General features: G+C 33.9%; 1 protein-coding gene across 7 annotated transcripts in view; it reads right to left on the bottom strand.

Annotated features, from left to right (window-relative positions):
- LOC150095860 (zinc finger MIZ domain-containing protein 1-like) overlaps positions 1-13,457 on the bottom strand; it is a 383,815-nt gene that overhangs the window by 22,481 nt on the left and 347,877 nt on the right. For all 7 annotated transcript variants that reach the window (XM_090409083.1, XM_090409084.1, XM_090409085.1 and 4 more), the window contains 2 exons: positions 8,421-8,767; positions 2,156-2,416 (listed from right to left, as the gene is read on the bottom strand). In XM_090409083.1, coding sequence (XP_090265209.1) covers positions 2,156-2,416; positions 8,421-8,767 — 608 coding nt within the window. The remainder of the gene's footprint in view (positions 1-2,155; positions 2,417-8,420; positions 8,768-13,457) is intronic.

Below are 13,457 nucleotides of genomic sequence, written 5' to 3'. Positions count from 1 at the left end.
TATAAAGATGATGCAACTGTGAGAGGATGTAAACAGTCATATGAATTAGTATCCCTTTAGTTATTTTCTTTACTGTTCTCTGGGTTGACATTGCTGTGATAAAGTTCTCACTTTATCTCCTGATACGAACTATCTATTCTTGCATATTCAAATCTCTTCCTCATCATTCTCACTTCTCTTTATTCTTTGCAACGGATAACCCCCCCCCCCCCACCCCTTGATGCTACATCAAGCACACATACCAAAGCCACTAAAGATGGTTTGAACATGATGCCCATTTCTGGAATTTAAAACATCTCAAAGCATTCAGAATGTAGAGCCTTATGGTGCAGTTCAAATATTTTGTCCTTTCTTTCAAGCTTACACGGTGATCAGATGTATTCAAATATTTTGCTTTAATGAAGTTGGAGGCTGAGGAGTATCAAATGTAAGGATCATATTCATCCCATTGCACTCCTTGATCTTTCAATGCAAATCAAATCTCCTCATCTGACATTCTAATATGACCAGAATAGTTTAGTTCAAGGTTTTACAGAGGTCACCATAACTGATATTCTCCCAAGAGATGTAGCATGAAATTATTCCAAATGTTTTGTACAGTGTGTGTGTGTACGTATATATATACACACACACACATGCTGTTTCATCAAGGATATAGAGCCTCCGTAGCTGTGGGTACAGATGAAACCCTTTGGTCCAAAAGACCTGGGTTCGATTCCTGTCCATGACGTGAGGAACCTTTATCTAGTCTCGTTCAACTAAAAGTGAGCTAGTCAGCCTCATACAGAGATAGAGGGTTTTTTCACCTGGAAACTCAGGTTTTTCGTCCTTCACAACAGGCAAACTGGCCCTGTGAACACACACACACAGGTTTATAGTCATAAGATACATATACTTAATCACACATTAAGCGGGCTCAACCTCCCCCTCTCCCCCAGGGGGGATAGGCTGAGCCCACCTAATGGGGGAAATAAGATAAGGGTCAGGGAGAAAGAGGGGGGGGCCTCATATGAATAAATAAAAAAAAATCAAGGATATCACCAAAATGGAGTTTCATTACTATTCTGGAGATCCTGCCAATCCTTCTCGATAAAGAAAGGTGATACTTTTCCAACCAAACATTCTCCTGTTGAATGGATGATCAGGAAAGATGGTATATTAACATATGTTAATAGTTTCTTGACTTGGGGCAGAATCGCTGAATAAACTGAAAAAGGATTCATAGAAAGAAGTTAAAATTTCATGTCAGGCTGGGGCACTACTCACCACAAAGCATATGCTGCCCACTATCTAGCAAGTAATAAGTTTAAATGGAAGCAGAATGCTAGGGCTACCCATTGGCACTAGCACTGTAGCGAGCCCTCATCCCTATTTCTGGAGGATGTATTGAAAACTCTAAAATATTTTAATATTTAAAATATTACTCCAAACTATGGGGAAGGGGACTCATTACAGCAATACTAATCCTTGTGCATGGCTGCTAGACAACTGATCCTGAAATAGGGTGTGGCCACTACTAGAATTCCCCTTACTAAATGGTTATGGATCTCACTGCATGGCAAGCACTGCAGCAGGGTGATTGATTCCAGTGATGATAGCCTGGAGAACAGGAAAGTAAACCTTCGCTTAAAATATGTTTTATCTGCCAGTACATAATATAAGAAAAGGTGTAAATCACTTTGCCCTCCAAAAGTTGATTAGGCTTTTTCTTTGCCAATCGGTTGTCTTGACTTCCTGATTAAGCTTCTTTTTGGCAATATACATTTTAAATTCCTTTTTGGAGAGGCAATCTACAAATATCCATATAATTATATCCAAACAACATGGAGAGAACTGAAATAAAGCTTGTAATGAATAATGTTAATAATGCTAAGCAGCCTATAGATATTTTGTATTTCGTAGCACTTCACATTGTGTTATCTACCTAAAAAAAATTAAATTAAATTAAATTAAATTAAAAAACGAAAAAAAAAAAAAAAAATGCAGTGAATTTAACAGTACAACTTCCCAAAAATGTGAAAACCAAAGCCAAGCCATTTCTATTACAATTTGACTTCAGAACCCGACTTGTGAATAACTTTGGTATCTCTCAACATTCTTTAATACTATCTGTGTTTATTAACTGTGATTATCTGCCTAACTATATTTTATTTACCTGTATATGCTTGCACTCCTGTCCTCTTGCTGGTAGCGTAATTCTCTTAAATGTAATTGGGCATTTTAATGAAACTTTGATAGCAGTTTGTTCAACACCATCTTCCATGTTCATTGCACTGTTCGATGCTGCAGCATTAGAAAAGTTGCGCTTTATTTTAGCAACACAGTGATCTGCTGGTAGCAAACGTTTCCTGAGGAGTCCTTGAAGAACAGAGCGAACTGTCGGCCTGTGAACTAACTGAAGTAGAAACAGATGAGACTGGAAAGAAAACATATACAATGAGAGACAACAATGCATAAAAACATAATATTATACAGTATATAACAATTTCATGTTACTGATCACGTTTCACATGAATGTTTTACTTTATACTGAATGCGACATTAAAAATAAAGAATAAAAGCAGAATCTTTCAGGGATAAAAAATATATAATAAAAATTTTTGATCTCTAACACATTTTTCACATGCAATCTTGTAAGACTACATTTCAAAGATGCGTGCAGACTTCTGATTAATTATAATTAATCAAAATCACTAAGTATCAGTTCTAATTAGAAAAGGATTTCCCTCAACATTTTTAATTGGAGAATATAATGTAAAGCAACAATGGACCTGCAGAACCTGTGTATCTATTGAAACAAAGCAGCAGAGAGTGTAAAAAAAGTTGCTTTTAAATCCAGATTTTCATTCATTTGCTGCCCCCTATTCTTGCTATCTCCTTTTAGTTTGTTTCCCACTCTATCATCATCTCATTATTATTACTATTATGGTATATGCTAAATGCTGCATGTCAGTCCACATACAGTATATATTTCCTATAGGCCTCAGCACCTCCTGCAGAGAGCTGAAGGACTTCATGGAAAGGTCATTTTAGTCACTCATACTTATATACCTATGATATTTCCTTCTTTAAAACGATTATAGTGTCTAACAACAAGCAATTTCACATATTCAAAACTTTCCATGATATAATTAGGACTTCTCATGCTTCCAGTCACACCCTAAGTCATCCAGGCATGACTCCAAGTTCTGCCTGCACTAGCCAAGCCTAGCCATAAGCTGCAAATCTCACTTTTATCTATACTATAAATTCTTCTACTCTATATGCTGTTATCATGTCCTCTGAAGACCACTTTCCCTCAATCTGTTCTTATATATGAAATTCATAGGCCAGTTATTGACTCGGTCACCTGCGTCTGGATCTTCTCAACTGACTCCCCATTCCTCAGAACCCAGGTGATCATATCTGCACCCAGTAGTTCAGATGTGGTCTTATCAAAGCCTTATATAGCTGCTTTTTTCTTGCAAGTTCTTTTTAACAGTGTAGTTATCCAATACAATAACTTAACCACCTTAGCAATGTGGCCCTAAACTTCAACTTGCCATCCACTATAACCCCCAATCCTGAGCTTCATTGACTACTTGCAGCAAATTCCTGTTAATATGATACGCTGCCTGCAATGTCCTTTCCTTCATCCATAATGCATAACCTGATATTTAGGAAGATGCAACTGATACTTAACATTGCCCACAGAATGAACATCTGTCCAGTCTGTTCATTGTCAGACTACAAAGGATTCTGAATCAGATGGTCCCTTATCATTAGCCCAATTTAGCATCATCAACAAATAACTGAATGTCATCCTCTAGTCCATCCCCAGTATCATTGATACCCAAGTACAGAACCCTGTCTAGTACACTGCTGGTCAATTTCCTTCTCCTAGACTCAGCACCTCCATATATCACTTTCTGATACCTGTCAGTCAGCAATTCTCCTGTTCATGTCACAAGTTTATTTTGCATAGACAGGATTTCACATGCAAGGAATCCTGCCAAATGACTAAGCATGATAGAGAAGTATCATGATATATATATTCCACTATCTAACTCTGCTGTCACTATATTACAGAACATGAGCAGATTGCTGGAGCAAGCCTATCTTCAACAAACTAATGCTGCCCTCTATACAGTGTGCTGTTTACCCACCTCTGAATGCAATTACTATAATTTGCTGCATGAGTCCCAGTGCTACTCTTGTATATAAAGATTATTTCTTCCACTCGTTAGGAATCATACATGTGTTGAGACTCGCATTCAATAACCAAAAATCCTCTAGCACATTCCATCGACACTATCCCATCCAGTTCAACTGTTTTTGAATCAAGCTCTTGTAACAGCTTTAATACCTATCCACTTTTCCCTCTACATCTACCTGAAAGGACCTCCCAGATGAGTCTTTGACTCCATGAGGTCTTGGGGTAATAATAATAATAATAATAATAATAATCTAGACAACTAATAGACCATCACAAAATACATATCTTACTGAAGTCATTTAACAAATCAGCTTTTTCTAGTGGATCAGTCATTTCCTGCCAAGTGCATTCAGTGAAAGTATCATGATATATACAGAAAACACTCTTCCATGGTCATTCTTCCTTTTACTTGCTACATGGCAATAAAATTCTGTTGGATTACTTTTTATCTATTTATTTAACTTCTTTTAATAAAGAAGATGTGGTCTGATTGGAATTGTGGATGATACAGCTAAGCTTGTGTTCTCTGGACAGTTCAACTGTTTTGTGGGAAAAACACTGAAGGCACCATGGGAGGTACAATGATAGACTAGCTGCACAAGGAAGTTGCAACATGTATATAAGCCCAAAAATAATCAATAGGTTATTAAAGTTCTACAGCATGTTATTAGATTGGCTGCATTCTTTAACTAAAAATATGCCAGCTAAGTTTTCGAATTGAGAAAGAAAGAAAAAAACAAAACGAAACTAAATGTTTTTTTTTAATGAAAATATAACGGTTGCTACTGTAGAAAGCCGATAGTGTTTTTTGACCATATAGCCCCTAACCAACAAGTTTCTGTTATTGTCCTGATGTACAGCTTCCAAGAAACCGGACCACATGGTATTCTATCCAAACGTAATGATGTTTAATCACCGATTTCAAATAGCATGCTTCAAGCAGCATACCACATAATCACAGAAGATAGTAGACATTCTGAGAAACTATTATAAGAAATTTATTGAAATTTCTTAACATTATATGGAAGATTTTGTACAAATGAGCTCTTGATTTTTAAAGTTTAAAACTCAAAATTGGCTCATATATATATATATATATATAGATAGATAGATAGATAGATAGATAGATTTTTTTTTTTTAATATTGCTCTCACTAACTGAAATTACTGAAAACCAGAATACACTTTCAATTCTGGATCTGTTTTTCACATCTTTCCTCAGTCAGTCTGTTCTTCAGTAGCCACTGTACCCACACCCAGCTAACCCAAACTGTCATTAGCACATTCAAAAATAGAGCAATAATAATTTGCTCAGATGAACAAGCCATTATAAATGAATTATAAACTATGAATACAATATACTCTCTCTCTCTCTCTCTATATATATATATATATATATATATATGTGTGTGTGTGTGTGTGTGCGTGTGTGTGTGCGTGCGTGTGATAATTGGCTTTTACTCGGTTGTTGTGATACATTTTAAAAAACAGATTTAATGACTAAAAATCGGTTTTCAGTCATTAAATCTATTTAAAAAAAATATATATATATATATATATATATATATATAACTCGTAAAGGTGGGTAAAGCTCTGATCACTATTCTTAGTATTTCCCATAATGTAAAACACATATCACTAGAAGATGTATACTGTTATACATTATGGGTGGGGGAAGGGGGAGGTCACTACCCAGACCGGTTTTAACCTTTTTTGAGGTCTCTCCTCAGGGAGTAGCTAGATCCTGAAATACCAAGGTTTTTAGTAATACAGAGCTTTCTCAACTTTACCCATACAAGTTGACTATGAGAAATACTAAGAATAGTGATCAGAGCTTTACCCACCTTTACAACGAGTTGCCCTGATGTTGCACTACCTTTAGACTTGAACTACGTTCAGGTGCAAACTTAATATTTTGCTTACTTGGGAGAAGGAGTAAAAAAACCAAGTTTATAAAATTACTTGGTATCCTTAATATATATTATCCCCAAGGTAAAAAAATTTTCACACACACACACATATACGTGGGCTGTTCAATAAGTAATAAGACTAATTTTACTGTGGCGAAACCACTCATCACAATATTAATTTCTGTGGAATAAAGAAATGTTGCTGTATGTATTAACAAAAGAGGTTGATAGATGGCGTATACAGGCTGATGTGCCAGAGTGTCACCTGAATAAACGCAAGTGCTCATCGGCGCGTCTACGAGGTGCGACCAGTCTTCGAAATGGAAGCGTCCTTGGAACAGCGTTATGCAATTAAATTTTGTGTGCATTTGCAAAAATCGGCATCGGACACTTTTAACATGATACGCGAAGCTTTCCACGATAAGCAATGTCGAGGGCAAGTGTTTTTCGCTGGCATAAAACTCTTAAGGAAGGAAGGCAAAATGTGGAAGATCTTGAACGTGAGGGAAGAGCTTCAACGTCCATCACAGAGACAATGATCAACACAGCAGCGATTATCATCAAGCACGTCAAAAGGAAACGTCCGTTGCTGAAGAATGGCTTCTTATTGCACCACGATAATGCAAGGCCACATATTGCTGGTTGTGTAGTGGACGTTTTGCAGAAGAACAACACAGATATCCTACCACGCCCTCCATACAGTCCTGATCTCGCACCGTGCGATTTCTGGCTGTTTCCTCAGCTCAAGAAACCACTAAGAGGCCGCCATTTCAAAAGCAACAAAGCATGTGTAAAAGCTGCGGAGGCAGTTTGAAAGAACTCTCAAAAAACAGACTCTCACATGTGTTTAAGAAGTGGACGCAACGTTGGGACAAATGCATTGCGTCTCACAGTAGTTACTTCGAAAAAGACCATGTAAATGATGATTAAAGGTAATCTGTTTTCTGTATAAATATAGTCATTACTTATGAACAGCCTACGTATATTAATAATAATAATAGTCAAAATCTCCATAAAATTACATCTGAAAATAAATTATAGATTACAATATGGATTATAGTAAAACCACCATTCCGTATATTAAAGGGGGATATTTGAATAAAAACGAACAGAATGATGATTAAGTACACCCTTAATACCAACTTTAAACCCATCATATAGTTCAGTACCATATTCAACTCCTCTAAGGATCCCCTCTCAGTGCACGTTGAATTCAGTGCAACGTTAACTTTCCATATATATTGATAAAACAGGATGCATGATTCCAACCTCATAAAAAAAGGAACACAAATGACATATCAAATTTAATAATTATGAGAAAAAATCAGGCCTTTCTGATTATGCCCTATATACTTTCCATAAACTGAACTAGAAAGGCATCCCTATATTATACCTAAATCTGGTACAAATGTAAATTCAAAGAAGCCCGTGAGATTTTAATCATCATTCATCCATCGCACAGTAACGATGACCTAAAAATCTCAAAAAGATGGATGAGCCATATTCAACTTACATAACCGGACTCTTGGTTATGCAGGTCTTAATGCTAGCACTAATGGTAGTAGCTTTAAGCTAGTCTCTTAAAACTAGTGGTTACATAATATGACTGAAATTATTCCCCAGCCACCTAATGTAATGTTTAAAAGTTTGTGTGCTCCAGATGATGGCCTTAATATGAAGGTGAAAACATAAGATATTTAGGCTGATTTATTTTAAATTAAATATATTACTCCAACATGGTATTAGTCTCCACAATTTTGCCATAATGAATACTGATCACCATGTAATAACAATGAAGGAAAGGATTCAAAGCCAAAGTGACAATACTATATGAATAGCAAATTTTTAGTGTAAATAGCGAACAAAGTCTGTGGGTATTTGTGGTGAAGAAGTATGGACTACTAATGAGTTTAACATCATAGCTTAAAGCATATCCATGATTGTGTGTGGGTGGGTGGGGACTTTATCATGTCTTTGCAACCAAAAGTGACTTTGCCAGTCTCATGTGGAGGTGGCAAGGATTTCCCTATCAGAATATCAGCTTTTTTTTATCTTCCAAAGAAGGCAAACGAATCAGAAACACACAATTTATAGAAATGGCAAGCAATGCAGATACATCACTATCACAAGTAGTAATCAGACTTCAAAGAGATCTTTAGCTGTGACAGGCCACTGAGCCTACCATAAAGAAAAAAGAAATATAAAATACATAAATATTCAAGATAAAAATTCTGCTGTGTATACATAATATGACAAATAGTTATAGAAGTTTTCATTGTTATTATAATGCGCTTATATCTGAATATACCAACTTACACAACAGCATGCTGTTACGGTGATCTGAATGGTATTACGACCTGGCTGACACACTTCTTTCAAGTAAAGTGGCTTATGAGATAGTTTATTTTCTCCCCTGTCAATAGATAGTGGTGTGGCATTAACTGAAACTTGCACAGAAGCAGGCCAGTTTGTATTCATCTGACGATCCTCATGATGAAAGCATTTCAGCTGTAACTCCAGATCAGTACGAAACATCAACGTCTGATGAACTGACTGCTTCAGCTGGAAGACATGATTACTCACGGCTAAATTATGTTCCAATCTGAATGGTGCTAGAATTATTCCATCTCTAACAGGAAAAGTCAAGCGTAATTCATCATCTTCTAAAAAATATATATAAATAAATTAATAAATAATAATGAAATTACAGACACAAGATATTTAAACTTGCAGTATCAATTATTCATTTAAGCTGCTTAATATTCAATTTATTTCTGAATTAATCTTTGTTAAGCTATTCTAGATAACTAAATTGCTTTCCTGAGATTCCTGCCTCAATTTTTTTTTTTTTAATCTACTAAATACAGAAAAAAAAAAGTCTTAAAAATGTCCTATACACAAGTATAAGACATCCAGCAGTTGAGGAACTTACTGTAATTGAGAGCATATGCAGTCCAGCCTTGGTTTATAAACTTGACATTTTGTGAGATACATAAACATGATATTGCTTATATCATCTTCATTTTTCAAAATAAAATACAATCCTCCTCCTACAGTCTCACTAAAGATGGTATTTTAAACATGTAAAGTAACCAAATTTACCATGTCAAAATGTGGTGAAAAAACACACGACAAAAAGGAAGATTTAACTAAAGTCTTGTACTGAGTTTAACACTTAACACATTAATTACCATCATCATCATCATCATCATGCGTATCAAGGATTTACGCCTAGCATGGGCTGGCCTTAGAAGTCATCGTTGAATCGTTTAAGAGGACGTCCTGGTTTTCTTTTTCCTAATGGCTTGTACTTTAAGGCTTGTTTTGGTAATCTTTCTGTTTTCATTCTTTGAACGTGTTCCATCCATTTATGTTTATATTTTTTTTAATTTTTTCTATTACTGGTTCTTGGTTTAATTCTTTCATAATATCTTTGTTTCTTTTGTGATCAAATAGGGTATACTTTGCAGTTTTTCTCATAAACTTCATTTCTGCTGTTGTTAATCTTTGTCTTTTTGTTTTACTGTCCAGATTTCGCTTCCATACATTAAGACTGGTAAGGCTAATGTATTGTATATTTTTAGCCTGGTTTGTTTTTGAACTAGGTTTGGTTTAAATATAGAGTTAATTACACCTGTTATTTTTAAATATTTTGCAATTTTTACATTTATATCTTTTCCATTTTCATATGTAATCATACATCCTAGGTAGTTAAATGAATTCCCCTAAGATCTTCTTATCTATTACTATTTTAGTTTTTGCTGGATCTTGTCCTTTAAAGGCCATAGTTTTTGATTTTTCCATTGATATTATCATACCATAATCTTTGGATATCTCATTTAGATCTAAAATAGCTTTCTGTAAGTTATCTTCAGAATTTGTAATTATTATTTGGTCATCAGCAAAGAGGAGAGTGTTTAAGTTAACTGTAGGAGAAAGTTTAATTCCTTGATGTAAATTTTTATTCCATTTTATTATTATTTCATTTAAGTAGATATTAAAAAGAGTTGCTGAGAGGGGACATCCCTGTTGGACCCCTTGATTTATCTCTCTCGTATATGATAGCTCGTGATTTAATCTTATTTGTATTTGATTATTTTCATATATACTTGTGATAGCTTTTAGGATATTATTTGGTATTTGTCTTTCTTTTAATATGTCAAATAATACATTTCTTTTAACTTTGTCAAATGCTTTTTCAAAGTCAATAAATGCAATATGTGTTTCTAAATTATATTCTCTTCTTTTCTCTATTATTAATTTTAGGCAAGACCGGATCTATGCATGATCGTCCTTTTCTAAAACCATTCTGTACTTCTAGAATAAAGTTTTCAGAATATTTCATTAGTTTGTTATTTTAGATTCTGCTATGTATTTTGTAACAGGAATTTAGTATACCGATACCTGTGTAGTTTTTAGGGTCATCTCTATTACCTTTCTTAAAGATAGGAATCACAACTGCTTTTTTCCATTCTATTGGGGGGGGATACCAGTTGAGTAAATTTTATTTAAAAATAATAAGAATTTTTCTTTGAATCTTGTTCCTGCATATTTATATAGTTCTGAACCTAGCTTATCTTCTCCAGGTGATTTTCCGTTTCATGTTTCTCTCAGGCTGATTTCTAATTCTTCTTCAGTTATTTCCTTTTCATTTTCATTAATTGTTTGCCAGTTGTCTTTTTTAAATATTTGTCTGTCCACAGTTCTGTGTAGTAATTTAGAAATTCTTCTAATTTCAATTCAGTGTTTAATTTTATGTTTTCTTTGGTATCTCATTTAAGTGTTTCAAAATCTTATATACATTGGGTCTTATTTTATATAAATCGGGTTCTAAATTAGAAACAAATTTATTCCATGATTCTCTATGTCTTTTTCTGACTTCTCTTTTAGCTATGGCTCTTATTCTTTTATATTCTATTTCATCTTCTAATCTTTTACTGCTTAACCATTTGTGATAGGCTTCTTTTTTCTTTTTGATTATTTCTTTGATTGTATCATCCCAGATCTTCAGTTTTTTCTTTTATTGAATTTTTTGATCTTTCCTAAGCTTTCATTTGCTGTTGCATTTAGTATCGTTTTTATATTAAGCCATTCTATTTCTAATTCTTCATTTTGTTTTATTTTATCTAGATATTGGTTAATTCTTTGTTCATATAGCCATTGTACATTTGTGTCATTCAATAGTCTAGTTTTATAAACAAATGTTTCAATTTTTCTTTCTGTTCTTGTTACTTGTAGCCATTTAGGTGGTAATCTTAATTTTATTTTAACAAGGAAGTGGTCAATGCTTATTTCATATCCTCTGTGAACTCTAACATCTAGTGAAAATTTTTATGTCTTTTCATTTAATATGAAGTAATCTAATATTGATTTCCATCCTCTTGCTGCCCAAGTATATTTATGTATGTCTTTATGTTTATAGAAGGAATTCATTATTTTTAGGTTATTATAAACTACAAATCCATCAATTTTTTATCATTTCTGTTTAGAGTGTGTTCTCCATGTATTCCTATATTATTATTAATTTTCGTGTTTCCAATTCTTGCATTTAAGTCTCCTGCTAAAATTATGTAATTATTTTTATTTATTTTATTATATATTTCTGTAGCTGATTATAAAAATCAATATTATCCTGTTCTCTTCCTTCTTCTGGGGCATATAAACCAATTATTGTTAAATAGCCTCTATCTATTTTTATTCTAGCTTCTATTATTCTTTCATTCCATAATTTATAATGTTTTAACTGTTTTGAAAGGGAGTTATGAATCCAAATCATGACTCCTGCTTGCGCTCTTTGGTCTCTGTCGACTCCACTGTATATCACATTAAAATTTTCAGTTCTCACGGTTCCTTTTAATTTCTTTTGTTTCAGTGATTACTGCTATTTTAAAATTTCTTTCATTTAATAAATGGTCTAATTCTATTTCTTTATATGCTATTCCTCTAACATTCCAGTTTGCTATGTGTATTATATTTTGTCATTTCCACTTTTGTTTTACCTTTTCCATTCCAGGGTCGTTTCCCATAGATTCAATCCGATTATCTTTTTCTGTCAGCTTACAAGTAGGATTATGTTCTCCATATCAGGGGACTAGCCTGATGATGGACTAGTTCAGTGGTAGGGCTGCTACCTTAAGGCTTCTAAACTAGCCTTCTTCCGAATTTAAACCCATAGGAGGAATAGGGTATATTGAAGGGGAAAGAGTAGATTATAGAAGAATTATAGTAAGGTTTATAGAGAGGGCATAGTTGTAAGGCCAGAAATGAAAAGACCCCATGGCCCTCAAGTACTCTAATAGCATAAGGGTCATAAAATAAGAAGAGTTGACTGATAAGGCCTTATAGGAAACTCCTATAAGGCCTTACCTATGATACTCCTAACAGTCTCACTAAAGATGGTATTTTAAACATGTAAAGTAACCGAATTTACCATGTCAAAATGTGGTGAAAAAACACACAACACAAAGGAAGATTTAACTAAAGTCTTGTACTGAGTTTAACACTTGACACATTAATTACCATATATATATATATATAAACAAAAAACATTTTAAGTAGTGAGTTCAGTCAATTTTATAATTTGAGTTCGACTCTATAAGAAATGGCTAAAATCACTAAAGTTTTCCCTACTCCCAATGTGCTATGTTTTATATAGAATAGTAATTTCTGCATTTACTATTAAACTCAGTTAAAGATGTCAGTTAAATTATCCTTTAGAAATTGTGTTAATATCCAACCATTTTTCTGTATATCCTTCAAAATCTAATTGCTGATTTTACAGCTTATGTACTGCTTCATATAAGATTCCATTCATACTATACAGATCTAGCATTTTGAACAGTTCTCCCTGGTGACTTGAATAGCATGATAAGTACCTAGGAAGAACTATTAACATAGCTTAAACAGAGATCTTTAATATAATCCCATGGCTTCTCAACTATATGCCGTAAAGTCTTGGCAACCCCCCCTCCCCTCCCCTTGTTTTTTCGTATGTGACTCTTAGCAACAAAAGATTGTAATCTTACAAAAAAATTGTAAGATTGTATGCTAGTACCACAGGTGAGATAAAAATTTTATATTTTATTTCTGTTTTTTTTTTTTTTTTTTTTTTTTTGTATTTTTATTATACTTCTACATAGTTCAGAAACTCTGTTTTAGAGACAAAGCATGAAAAATTATTTTTTCTAACCACTCTGGATCTCCAATAAGTAGATTGGCGGTCTTACATTAGGTGGAAGATGAATCTGATCAGCCAAAGACAAACATCCATGCCTCAGCAGAATTCAAATCTACAGCCTGCTGGTTGGAGAGTGATAATCACTATGCCAACCAAGTTCAGCATATCCAGTTTAA

Source organism: Typopeltis vanoorti, chromosome 19 (assembly GCF_054136105.1).
Source record: "Typopeltis vanoorti isolate ZY-2024b chromosome 19, IOZ_Tvanoo_1.0, whole genome shotgun sequence".
NCBI lineage: Eukaryota > Metazoa > Arthropoda > Arachnida > Uropygi > Thelyphonidae > Typopeltis > Typopeltis vanoorti.
The sequence above is the reverse complement of the archived record's forward strand: the minus strand, read 5'-3'. Positions and strand labels throughout refer to the sequence as shown.